At 46.6% G+C, this 14,267-nt stretch overlaps 1 protein-coding gene across 1 annotated transcript in view; it reads right to left on the reverse strand.

The window, feature by feature from the left end:
• The window catches only part of EXT1 (exostosin glycosyltransferase 1), a 383,734-nt gene extending 372,081 nt beyond the window's left edge, over positions 1 to 11,653 (reverse strand). The window contains exon 1 of the mRNA XM_077493248.1: positions 9,733 to 11,653. Coding sequence (XP_077349374.1) covers positions 9,733 to 10,694 — 962 coding nt within the window. The 5' untranslated portion in view covers positions 10,695 to 11,653. The remainder of the gene's footprint in view (positions 1 to 9,732) is intronic.
• Between the last annotated feature and the right edge of the window lie 2,614 nt (positions 11,654 to 14,267).

The raw sequence follows: 14,267 nt of genomic DNA on the forward strand, positions 1-14,267 counted from the left end.
AATCCTAAGGGCCGGTTCACACTGCGGGCGATGCGAGGCGACACCGACTTGCCTCGCCGCGACCTGCCGCGACCTCAGCGGCGACTTGCAAATGACTTCTGTATAGAAGTCAATGCAAGTCGCCCCGAGGTCGCCCAAAAGTAGTACAGGAACCTTTTTTCTGAGTCGGAGTGACTCGAGTCGCTCCTCTCAGAATGGTTCCATTGTACAGAATGGGGGCGACTTGTCAGATCGCGGCGAGGCAAGTCGTGTCGCCTCGCCCGCAGTGTGAACCGGCCCTAAAATTAACTTTCGCCCAGGAAAAAAATTAATAATAATAATAATAATAATAATAATAATAATAATAATAATGACTATGCTTAGGGAAAAAAAAAAAAAAAAAAAAAGAAGTGTAGGTAAACAAAAATTAGGGCTATAGGCATACACCTTATTAAAATGTATGTGTGTATGAGAGAAAGAAAGAGAGATAAAAAATGATGGTATATAAAATTTATATTGTTTTTTCCGCTTAAACTGTATGCAAACGCGGATAAAGATATTTCCCTTGTTTGCTCCCCTCTGGTATGCTGATATATCATTGAATTATATCAGTTTGCCAAATGCATTTAAAAAAAAAAAAAAAAAATTAAGTACTGTAGCTGTTCACCCAGCCAATGATCTTGTGGGCTGATAATTTTATGTACGCTCTGCCTCTGAACTGTTATCGGTTAGTACTGTTCCCTGCTATCTTGATGGACTACAAAACACCTCCATGGTATGGAAACAAGAGGCTGGTGTTACATAGTCCAAACACACTCCCTGTTCTGGGATGACAGCACTGCTCAGTGCGATTGTTGACCTAGGACAGGAAGTGTGTTAATGGCAGGATTACCATGTTAAAATAAAAAATAAAATAAAAAAAAAAAAGTGTGAAAAGGCAAAAACTAAAAAAGGCAGCCACCACATCGGAAGGCAGTTAAAGGGATTGTAAAGTAAATTTTATACATTTTTTTTTTTTTTAAACATGTTATACTTACCTCCACTGTGCAGCTCGCTTTGCACAGAGTGGCCCTGAACCTGGTCTTCTGGGGTCCCGCTGCGGCTGTCTCGGCTCCCCCCCCCCCCCGCAAGTACTTCTCACATGAATGTGAGCTCCCTCGCATGGTAAGAATCACTTGCGCGCACGCTCCCGTGATACAGCCAGCGGCTATAGCTCGCTGTATCACTCGGCACCGCCCAGGGCGCGCCGCGTCATTGGATGTGATTGACAGCAGCGCGAGCCAATGGCTGCGCTGCTTTCAATCCATCTACTCTAGCCAACCAGCGGCCAGGCTGAGCGGCGAAGAGGACGCCGGGGGCGAGTGCAGGACTTTCGAGGGCTCAGGTAAGTAAAACGGGGGGGCTGGGGGCGCCGGCTCTGCCAGATGTTTTTGCACCTTAATGCATGAAGGTGAAAAAATATTTACCTTTACAACCCCTTTAAGCTGCAATACTACCCATTTTGTTCCATACCGGGACCTCGCCGAGCCCCCAACGGGCCAAAGCACCGGGACCTCGCCGAGCCCCCAACGGGCCAAAGCACCGGGACCTCGCCGAGCCCCCAACGGGCCAAAGCACCATCATATAGGGAGGCTACCTAGGCTAAGACCAAATTTTACAAAGTCCATATTGGCATTGGGAACTCCAGCAGGTTCCAAAGGCATTGTGAAAAGGGGAATTACAGCTCTAAAAAGTAAGTTATGGAACTTTATGGCAACTGCCATCTGCCAGGCCATACAGTTTAGTAAATTTACAACTACTACAGGTTCACTTTATGAACACCACAATGCAGTTCCACCTAGGGAGAGATAATAAATCAATGCAAAAAAAAAAAAAAAAAAGGAAGGAAGAGAAAAGAAAATCACACTGGCTGTTTAATTGGTTTACAAACAGCGTAGATGCATTACGCCTAGACTTGGACGCTACATCAAAGTGGTTAATGTGCGCCTCTACAGAAATACCTGGTTGGTGTTGCAGGAAATGATCTTTCAATATCTCCGTTCCCTCCCGTTGGGTATATCATGGCTGATGCCACAGCTGTGTGTTACAGCACCGAGTCCCTGATCCTTTGTCAGGGAGTGAGAGCCCTGGGGACGCTACACAATATGGTATGGAAACGTTAGTTTTAATTATAACCGCGTCCGCAGTTTTAACACATTCAGCCACAGGGCAGCGCTTTCACCAAATGAAGACTACAACGGATTTATTAGCAAATGCCCCAATCTCGGCACTGAAGCCACAGTACGCTTCAATGGTCAGATTGTGGAATATGACAGCAGGATCTGCAAGACTTGACATCAACAGAAGCAACGCCATTCACAAGACGCATAGAGCAGCGAATAATAAAACAGCGGAAAGAGTAATGGAAGACATAAAATTCAGTAACCTACAGCAACAAGGCAAACTGCCTTTACATGGGCTGCAATGCATCTGGATGGAGTGCTAAATGCCCATTAAGTGTGGGAGACATTAAAGATATTCAGATAGGAGCTGCATACATGTGTTGCCATAGTAGGACTCCTCTATCCAGGCTCATGTCAAGGGGCAGATCTGTAAGGTGGCATCAGATAAGCGACCACCGATAGAAATACTCACCCGTGTGCATTCTAGTACTTACAACCAACCATTAGCTATGGATCAGCAACGAGCATGTAAGTACCAGAAACCATACCTGACCCACCCCACAACGCATGCATTATTTGTGGATGAACAGAAGTCACAACACGCATGCACAATTCATTAAGGGCAGCACAGTGGTGTAGTGGTTAGCACTCTCGCCTAGCAGTAAAAAGGGTCGCTGGTTCATATCCCAACCATGACACTACCTGCCTGGAGTTTGCATGTTCTCCCTGTGCCTGTGTGGGTTTCCTCCGGGGTACTCCGGTTTCCTCCCACACTCCAAAGACATGCTGGTCGGTTAATTGGCTTCTGTCCAAAATTAGTCCTAGTATATGAATGGGGACCTTGGATTGTGGGCTCCTTGAGGGTAGGGACCAATGTGAGTGTGCAATGTACAGGGATAGGGACAATTGTAGACACTCAGGATGGACTGGTGTCTTTATTCAACCTTACTAACTATGCAACTAAGGAGGTGAATAAGGTTCAGGAGGGCAGTTTTTCAATACCTGGAAAGTTTGAAAACCAATCTTAGAAAGTATTATTTTACTGAAAGGGTAGTTGAAGCTTGGAATAAACTTCCAGCAGAGGTCGTGAGACAGTCAACAGTAAATGGCTTCAAACATGCTTGGGATAAACAGATCTATAGTCAGACAATAAAAATCCAAGGCAATCCTGGCACGCTCACCACCAGGCATAAAATTAAGAGAGCGAGATGGAGATAATCTCTCGCCATCAGCAAAGGCTTCCATTCCCCATCACTGCCCTGAATTTTCTTCACTTCTGTGTCATGAGGATTAGACGTCCCATTTCATAATACAATGGCCTAGGGCTTGAGTGACCTATGGGCAAGCCCAGACATGTGCGTGTTGAGGGTGGGGAGTGCTCATGCTTATTCTAATAGGAGCTGATTTTGCAGGACTCTGGCCAGTGCTGGGGAAAAAGATTTTGGATGAAACTGTATGCGCAGACAGCTTAATCGTTTAAGGACCGCTCTACATACATATAGCGTGGCAGGGCGGCCCTTAAATCACGTACCTGTACATGTCGTTCTTCAGATCTGGGGCACGTGTGCGCTGCAGAAGACCCACTCCTGCTGTGGTTGGACACAGTGGGAGCCAATCAGCGGGTCCAAAATGAAAAAAATAGCTGCATACCACAACTCAGGTGCAGCCTGTCCATTAAGGACGCGTGGGCATCACCCCCTCCCCCATCTATGCACTCTGCCCCTTTCAGGACACCAGCGCATGGATTCCAATGAATTCCAATGCCGGGGGGGGGGTGCTGTTTTTTTTCGAAAGCATCGATTAGAGCCAAAGGCTCTAATAGGCTTCAATATAGGGTGAGCTTGGGTCGCAGAGAGTGTGAATTCCGATCCAACCCAGGTGTGTTACAACAGCGAATGAATATGCTGTTTTAACACTGATCCTCCTCCCAGCCAATCAGGAAGAGGGTTTTGACACCAGTCACCCAATTGGCTGAAAGGACAGGTGATCCTATTGGAGGCCTAGGAGGAGGGGAGGAGCTGGAAGCCACCATGGAGAAGAGGACATGAAGCTGCTGCACCACGCTCGCTGCCATGGTGGGGTAAGTGCCAGGTGGTTGTTTGCTGCCACAACGGATATCCAAGATCTTTTATTGGACATTCCATGGCGGCGGCCACAGGACATAAGATTGACTGGTAGAAGCGTTTCACACATCAATTTAATTTGGGTACAGTGTCGCACGATAACGCAATTGTCAGTTAAAGTGACGCAGTGCCGTATTGCAAAAAAAAAATGGCCTAGTGGTCAAGAAGGGGGGGGGGGGTAAGACCTTCCGGAGCTGAAGTGGTTAAAGTGGACCCTTACCCCTCCCACCCACTTTCCATCCTTTCACTCCTACCTCTCTCAACTGCCCATGGATATACAGAATGTCAAACGAAAATTTTGGAGAAAGCCTTAGGAAAAATTTGTCAAAAAAAAAATAAAAAATCCCAGAACATTTACATTTTTCATTTAAAAGATTTTATTATGAATGGCCGAAAACCGTATGAAATGTAAGAAGTTTTCCAACCTTCAAATCCTCACTGCTGTCAAAAAAATAATGGAGATTTGACCCACTAATTAGTAAAACAGCGAAGAGCCTTCTTTTCCAAACAAAATTATATCCATTTATGGCCAGCATAACTAACAAACATTTTTTATATGCTTTTTTTTTGGGGGGGGGGGGGGGGGGTTCTAGCCTAAATAAGGGGGAAGGACATACTCAACTGCCCACAGGCTCCTGAGATGCCCATCAAGCAGCCCAGGAGGGCTCTGTGTGCTCTACAGCTCATGCAGCATCGGGCTGCCAGGTCCTGACCCACCATCTTTTTTGCTGACATCAATTGGCAAAAGAAGATGGCAAGAAGCAGGGACAGAAATCTGGCTCCAAAAGATGTCAGAAGATGATGATGGCAGTGCAGGACCTGGTGGGCAGAACAGTGGGATATACCTATAGAACAACGCTGGATTTGCAGTGGAAAACTCATTGGAAAAAATTAAAATAAATATTGTCCCATTGGAGAGATTTTCTTTCCTGCAAACACAACAGGAGGTGAGAAGATCTCTCCAAAGTGAAATAAGTCATCTAACTAGACAGCTGTCACTACTAGAAGGTGGAAACTCAAAATTTTGGAATTTTCCTTCCCCGTGGTCACCAGGACTGAAGGAGAGGTTGACACGAAGCTTATATAGTTTGAGTGTTTCTCAACCTTTTTACCATAGAGCAGGGATCTGCAATTAGCGGAACCTCCAGCTGTTGCAAAACTACAAGTCCCATCATGCCCCTGCCCCTGGGTGTCATGCTTGTGGCTGGCAGTCTTGCTATGCCTCATGGGAATTGTAGTTCTGCAACAGCTGGAGGTCCGCTAATTGCATATCCCTGCCATAGAGGAACCCTTGAAATAAATTTTCAAGTCTCATGGAACCCCCAGCTAAAACCACTTCATCAGGAGCCAGTGACCACCAATGCCCCTTACATCGGTGGTCAGTGTAAAGAAAGCCCCTCTCATAGATAGTAGAAAGATCATTGTAGTCATGCCACTGACTGCCTGGTGGCACTGGCACCATCAACTAGGAGGCCAACCACAGTTCAAAGAACCCCTTAACTGTTAGAGGAACCCTAGGCCTCCACAGAACTCTGGTTGAGTTGACAGATTTTGATCCACCGACTTTACAACTTAACAGCAATAAAAAGATCAAAACAGCATAGTAGTAGCCTATTCCTAGATTTGTAAACAGCACACATATAAAACCAAAGTCAAAGGTCTTGTTTCCTCCACTTAAAGTTAAATCCGGCAGGATAACATCAAAGATTTGGCAGCCTTCTGTACAGCGGTATGCATTTACTGCATGGCAATATCCAGATTATTGCTCCACTCCACACAGGTGTCTGAGCATCCCAAGCACCAGGCAGAGCCGAGACTGTCAACAAGCAGTTCCCCCCCTCGGCTCATTCACAGCATTACAGGAAACTCACGATTGTCTAAGCCGGCTTCCAGAAGGAAGGTTTTATTTACATCTAATGTCTGCATTATCAGGGCAACTAATGTGCTTGATCAATTAAAGAAGATTACAGACCTTGAGGTTTGCATAGAATTTTTATGATAACTGAATATGCAGTAAATTGCCCGATGATGAAGTCGATATCCTCCCAGACTAAAATATAGATCCATACAGTCGGCACACGACGAGTGCCGCTACATTTGTAAGTGCAGTTGATTTTCCATTTGCATTAACAGTAACATATGCAAACATGAACAACAGAGGACAGGAACCCTTTGTGGCATGGTTTCAGGCTTTATATTTAGGACTTGACTAGACTGGAATGGATCGCTCAAAAAAGGTATTTTTGTAAATGCCAAGTTTAAAAAAAAAAAAATGCAGACATTCTGACCTTTCTTCTGGGGACGGGGATATCAATACCCAAAGATAAACAAGTGACTGTGGTGCAATGAATGCTGCATTTCCAAAGCAGAAAAAACGTATGGTACTCCGGGATTTAGTGCACTGCAAGTCTCAGCATGACACTTGCAAACATTGTTGGTAGTATGCTGAGACCTGTAGTACCCATCCTTTAGGCTGCCCAAGTCTCGATTGAATGAAGTTTACCTTAACTTTATAGAGACAAATAACAAAGGATCCCTGAAAAATGGGGGGCACGGCATAGTGATTCAGTCCCAAATCTGTGGGTCATCTCTTAGGCTGCCATCATACACCAACACTATAATCCCATTCAAGGGACTGAAGACTCTGGGAATCACATAAGCGAGACTGGGCACCTCTAAGCCCTTGTACACACGGTTGTACATTCCGACAACCAAATCTGTCAGATTTTGTCCGAAACTTGTGTTGCATACACACGGTCGGACAAAGTTGTCGGAAAATCCGATCGTTCAGAACGTGATGACATTATTTTGCTCCGACGGGACTACGCTCAGGCTAGTAGCGAATAGCTTTGGTCTAGGAATTTGATCTGAGCATGCATGGCACTTTGTCCAATCAGAATTCTCTACAAACGATCGAACAAAGTCTGATCGGATCATGTTGTCGGAAAATTTTATAGCCCAGCTCTAAAACTTTGTCGGTTGGATATTCCGACGGAAACAGTCCGATGGAGCCCACACATGGTCGGATTATCCAACAACACGGTCCGATCGGACATTTTCCGTTGGAATGTCCGACCGTGTGTACAAGGGCTTAGACTATCAGTATGTAAAGTCTTGAAACATGGATTGAGGTCTCAAGGCTTGACACACACACACACACACGTGTGGGGGTCCTCAAGGCCTGGCACACACACATGGAGGTTTCAAATGTTTACATCCTCATCCTCCTTAGTGAGCCCAGTCTTGTTTTGCGTTGCAAGAGAGCGCAATATATTTTCATGTTCCAACTCAAAAAAAGGACAAGGAGATGCCTCTAAAGAGTATCACTATATCAATTCTTGAAACAAGTACCTTGCAACACTACACATGATACGCTTAAACTCACCACCCACATTACAATCTGATTTTACACTCTCCTTTCGAACTACCAACAAACATGTACTGCAAGGGCCTTTCTGTTTGGATGCTTTAGGCAGGTTCTCCTATCACATAGTTTTGGAAGATCTAAAAATTGATTGCAATCTGGTCATACAATCTCTGTACAATGTGTATGGTAATCCTTAGAGGTTCATCTGCTTTTGGGGATTCTAATGTCTAAATTGAAAAAAAAAATTACAGGATTTACAATAGAAAGGTGCCTTGAGCACCGATCAGCATTCACTAGTCTGGTTAAAGTACGTAAAATAGCCTTTTCAGCTTCTATGGAATATTGTACATTTCTGAATCGTTACAATAAAGTCAAGGGTCAGCTATACTACAAAAGTAACTTTGTTGCATTTTTTTGTTTTTTAGCCACCACCAATAACAAAAATGAGACGAAAACTATTTCTCCAGAAGGTTAACTCAATGTAAAAACGGTAGTTAATAAAGCAAAGTGTACAGAATTCCCTACAGGGAACCTGAGGGTTGGTCAATGACCATTATAGCACCAACTACTAATAAAACAGCCTTCAGAAATTTAACCCAAAAAGATCACCGTCAACATGAGAATCTTCGTCAAGAAATCCACACTGCCATTAAAACCATGTTATATATCCAAGAATCAAGCTAATCCGATAAAACCACACACAGTGTACAGAATGCCTTATAGAGAATTAAGGGTTGGTATTTGACCATAGCACCAATTAAAAAAATAAAAAATAATAATAAATAAAAAAAAAACACCCTCACCAAAAACTGATCTTGTTGGATTAACGTGCAAGACAGAAATGGAATTAACCCAACGAAATCACCAGCAAGTCACAAATCTATTTTATACCCAAAAATCAAGCAAACCCAGCAATATTGAATATATAAAATACAGAATTGCCTATAGAGAATGAAGGGCTGGTCATTGACCATCATAGGACCAACTACTAAAATAAAATTCACCAAAAACTGATCTTGTTGGGCTAACGTGCAAGAAAGAAATTAAATTAACCCAACCAGATCGCCATCAACACTATCCGGCAAGTCACGAAACTATTATACTCCCAAAATCAATCAAACCCAACAATACCGAAGATATAGGGTACAGAATTCCCTATAGAGAACCAAGGGTTGGCCTTTGACCATCATAGCACCTACTACAAAAAAAAAAAAAAAAAAAAAAAAAAAAAAAAAACACACACACACCACACTAAATATGGTGATCTTATTGGCTTAACGTGCAAGAAAGAAATGGAATTAACCCAACAGCAATAGATGCCAAGTCATGAAACTATTATACACCCAAAAACCAAGCAAGCAATACCAAACATATAGCGTACAAAATTCCCCTCGAGGGAACTAAGGGTTGGCCTTTGACCATCACAGCACCAAGAAAACTCACCAAAAACAGTGATCTTGTTGGGTTAATGTCTAAGGCAGAAATTTAATTAACCCAACAAGATCACCATCAACACAAGACAGCATGTCATGAAACTATTATATGTCCAAAATCAAGCAAACCAAAACAAACATACTACACAGAATTTCCTACAGAGAACGATGGGCTGGTCATTGACCATCAATAACATTTTTTAGACCTAGACCTATGAAAGCAATAATAAACATTAGAAGGACCTCCTAGAAGTACCCAAAAGCAAAATAGGCATTATCAATATATAGCCAATGGGACAAAACCCGACCTTCCTCTAGCTGGAATACACTCTATATAGGAAAGTGCAAAGGTCAAGCTCTGCGCCTAGAAACAAGCATTCCTTCTGGAGATGAGAGCCCATATCAACATACACTTCAAAAAAATAAAAAAAAAATGGCAAGCACCCTGCGGTGTCAAATCACGAAATCAATGGAAACGTATACACATGTTGAAATCGATGCAGGTCCTTGGTTAAGCCTGCAGAAAACGCTCACGCCATACCAGGACCTGACAGCTGTTAACAGCATCTGTACCGGGGAAGAGGGAGAAAGAACAAAAAAAAAAAAAAAAAAAAGAAGGGGGAAGAGGAGAGAGAGGAGACTGTGTACACCAGGCAGACACCACTTACTTCTCATATTCAGCGTTATCTTTGTCACAACGCGAGTCTTTGTGCTTCTGCCAGTCTTTTCCATGCTTGCAAGTAGTCAAGAGTACCACATCCTCCCCATTATGAACATGATATAAGGCATTCCTGGTGTCTGACCCTATCCCCGTCAAGTATCTTTTCCCTTTGAAGACCAACATGTACTTCCGAATCGGAGGGATAGTGTTAAATCGCAGAAACCCCCGTTCCCCCCCTGTCCTGGGATGATCCTTAGAAAATAACGGGATGGAAACATCAAAGTTGGGGCGGAAGTTGTCCGTGCTGATGCTGGCCTTGGCCAGCATGGCCTGGCCGATGTCGAAGCCCACGTCTTCGGTGTAGTCCGGCCAAGTCCCAGAGTATAAATTAAAAATTAAATGGTTTCTACCGTTGTTCCACAGGTGCAAGTTCTGGACCTTGGAGCGGAGGTTGTGGACGTACTGCGGGGACAGCTGGTCCCGGTCCAAGGTGTCCAGGCTCAGGATGAACAGGCAAGCCTGGCTGGGGTCTGAGGTGTAGTACCTAGAGCCCTCGATGGCCGACAAGATATTTTGGTAGCTCTCCGAAATCTTGTCCCCCTTCTGTTGAGGGTAGGTGTACACCTTGAAGCCGTTCCGCCGGCACAGCGAAAAGTCGAAGCAGGACTCCATGCGGCACTTCTTGCCCTTGTAGACGCTGGAGTTGGCGTCCCGCTTCTGCCGGGGCGAGCCCTGGCTGTTGGAATCCTCACCCTCCGCCTGATCCCACTGGATGAAGGGCAGCAAGGGGTCCGGGAACCGTGGCCACGGGTGGTAGTCGGCGCCCTTCTGAAGGCCATTCCTCCGGTGGTGGTCGTCCCTCTTCTTCTGGCTCCTGGACGCCCTAAACTGCAACCCGCCGAGGTAGAAGAGCAGGATGACGCAGGTGCCGGCCGACAGCAGGGTGAAGTAGCGTTTTTTGGCCTGCATGTGTCCGGTCGGGCTCGGGGTGGTCGGAGATGAACGCAAAAGCCCCCAAACGTTCCCGGTCCGCGTCCTCAGCTCCACTCCGCCATCTTCCTGAGCGGATAGATGTCAAACTCTCTTCTCCCACCTTCCGCGGATGCCTTTCCCCCAGCCGCGGCGTGATCCAGAGCATGTGGGCGACTTCTTTAACGTTCCCCCCTTCGGTCTTTCATCTCCTTGGTAGAGCCAATCTTTTTTTGGGGGGGGTGGTGGGGGGGGGGGGAAGATAATTGGGGGGCAACGGCACCGCTTAAAGTGTCCCCGGTTTAAAGGGTCTTCTGATTTAAGGTTCTCCGATTGTAAAGGGGGTCTGGCTTAAAGGGAATCCAAACGGTCTCTGGCTTTAAGGGTCTCCAATTTCGAAAAAGAACCTCTGGCTTTGAAGGATCTCCGGCTTTGAGGGTCTCCAATTCCGAAGAATCTCCGGCTTAAAGGGTCTCCAGTTTGGAGGAATCTCGGGTTTTGTAGGCTCTCCGGATTTAAGGGGTCTCCACCTTGGAAGGGTCTCCGTCTTATAAGGACTGGTCGTAGTGTGCAGAGACAAGAGAGCACAGCTTTGTTCCCCCCGGTCACCGGATCCCGATCAGCTCCTCGCCTGACTGTCCGCACCCCACACCGGCTGACTTCATCAACTTCACCGGGGAAGCTGGACGTGTCAGCAGCGGGTTACATGTCCGTGCCGGAGCCCGGTAACCGGACGAATCCCTGCATGGCTCTGCATCCCCGAAGCGGCGGGGCTGTCCCGGTGTGTAGAGGAGGGGGGAGGAGGAGCGGAAGGGAGGGGGGGGAGGCGGCCGTTGTAGGACGGGAGGTGCGGGAGGCTCTGTCGGTGGTGAGCGGTGCCCCGGATCCCTTCCCCTACTCTAGTCTAACACATTCCATTCTCCGCACGACAGCTTGTGACCTCATCTATCCACGCACCCTGCGCTCCCATTGGACGGACGTCACGTCCGGGGGTGGGAGGGGCTTCCGCTGCACCCGGCCCGGGGGACCGCCCCCTTTCTCCCTGCACTGGGGAGAGACCGGGAGCCGGGCGGTGTTCGGGGGGAGAGATGACACCGAACACCGAGCCTGCATCCTCCTCATCCCTCCCCTGTGTGTCCCATGTCTGCTGCAACATGTAGTCCTACAGAATAAAGAGGACCATACACCATGCAATCTGATGTACACTATACAATCTCCCTTACCATCAACTATGTAGTGCAAGGGGCATGCCTGATTGGATATTGCGTGGTGAATGACCACCTTTAGTTCTAAGGGTTCCCGTACAATTCACAATCTGACCATACACCCTGCGCACAGTCATCCTAGGCTCCGTTCACACCGCTGCATTTTCGGATCGCGAGCAGAATCGTCGCAAAATCCTGTCAACCTCCAATGGCACCCCAAATCGCGGCGTGATTTTTCTCGGGCGCCAAAATCGCGCCGCCGTTGGGATCACTGTGATTCCGCCCTGCAATTTCAAATGGCTGCAAAACGCGGGACGCGTTTGCGATGCCATTGCTTCTAATGGCACCGCCAATCGATCGTCGCGTGGTAAATTGTGCTGCAATCGCAACGTTTGTTGCTCAAAAAGGAGCACAAGCTTCTTTTTTTTTTTTTTTTGGGGTGACACCGTCACACATTAGCATTTGCCGCGATTGCAGGACTATTGCGGAAAGAACTAGCAGCACGAATGTGGTGCCGTTAGAAGTGATGGTATCGCAAATGCGTTCCCTTGTATTGCAGCCATTTGAAATCGGATTGCGGCGACTCAGCCCCGCAATCGTGTGTGAAATGCAGCTTTAGATTTACCGAATCTATGTCATATGATGGCCAGCTAATCTAGCCAAAGATCTAATGCCGCGTACACGCGACGGTTTTTCCGACGGAGTTCCGCTGAAACGGACTTGCCTACACATGATCACACCAAAGTCCGATCGTATAGAACGACGGGACTTGAAAAAGGAAGTTCAATAGCCAATAGCTGCCCTTGCGTCGTTTTTGGTCCGTCAGAACAGGATACAGATCAATGGTTTTCCCGATAGGAATTGATTCCGTCGGAAAGATTTAAAACATGTTCTATTTCTAGGTCAGTCAGAATAAAAAAAAAAAAAAAAAAAAAAAAAAGTCAGATGAGGCCCACACACGATCGGAATATATGATGAAATTATTCTGTCTGACTTTTTCTGCCGAAAAGTCCAGTCGCGTGTACGCGGCATAAGGCTCGGGTTTACAATAGTGTGGGCCGTGCACCCTCTGTTTGCTCTGGCACAGAACCCATTCATTTGAACGGACTGCTGTGCCACATGAAATGCACAAAAATGGCGCATGCGCCTTTTTTAAAAACGCAGCTGTGGTGAAAACCCCTTGGTCTTTTTAAACTTGTGGTTCCCCCGATCGCACTGTGGACTGACATTCACAATAAATGGCAGCCTAACGCATCTCGCAAGAGCAGTGCGACACGGGTTCCGGGAAATCGCGGCCCACACTAGTGTGACATGAGGCCCCTTTCACACACAGCCCCCCCCCCCCCCCCCCAACAGTTAGAACACATCCTTAGGACACACTTAACCCCTGCAGCGCTCCCTCCTGGTTAACCCCTTCACTGGCAGTCACATTTCACAGTAGTCAAAAATAATGCTTTTTTTTTATAGCGCAAAAAAATAAAAACCGCAGAGGTGATCAAATACCACCAAAAGAAAGCTCTATTTGTGGGAAAAAAAGGATGCCAATTTTGTTTGGGAGCCACATCGCATGACCACGCAATTGTCAGTTAAAACGACGCAGTGCCGAATTGCTCTAGTCTTTGGCCAGCCAAATCCTCCGGGGCTGAAATGGTTAAGGCTTACCTGTAGGTGCTTGAAATATCTCCGAAACCTCCACGGTTTAGGAGATATTTACTAAAAAGTCGAGCGCTTATGACTATGACGCATGCACCAATGTCATTGGTGCATGCGCACTTTAGAAAGGGCACATCGTGCCATTTCTAATAGGGGTCATGCTGTGACTGGTGGCTCCTGCGCGCATGCGGGGGGGGGGGGTCACGTGACTCCGGCCAGTCACAGAGCCGGAGTTCGTGGCTCCGGAAGGAAGAGGGGGAAGATGGATGCTCCCTGCCAGTTGGGACAACAGAGACATTGCGGGCTTCGGTTTCAGGTAAGTGACACATAATGGGCTACTGTGCGATACATAGTAGCCCATTATGCTTTACCTTTGCAGGAAAATAAAGAGGAAGTAAAAGCCAGCAGGGTTTACTTCCTCTTTAGGTTAGCGCTGACACCTGCTGCAGATTGCAACTTAGTGCATTTTGAAGGCAATGCGGGAAACGTGCACAGAACGCAGGTTCCCCTCACCACATTCTGGTGTGAACTGGCCCTGAAAGAAGAATTGTACTCCTCTACACGCACCTAAATGTCAGTACTTTAAAGCGGAAGTTCCGCTTTAAAATACTGCAGCTGCTGACTTTTAATATAAGGACACTTACCTGTCCAGGGAGCCCACGATGTCAGCACCCGAAGCCGATCCGTACCCCGCGAGTCGCACTGCGCTTTCTGA

Source organism: Lithobates pipiens, unplaced genomic scaffold (assembly GCF_037356315.1).
Source record: "Lithobates pipiens isolate NorthernLeopardFrog02 unplaced genomic scaffold, aLitPip1_a1.2 Scaffold_19, whole genome shotgun sequence".
Lineage (NCBI taxonomy): Eukaryota > Metazoa > Chordata > Amphibia > Anura > Ranidae > Lithobates > Lithobates pipiens.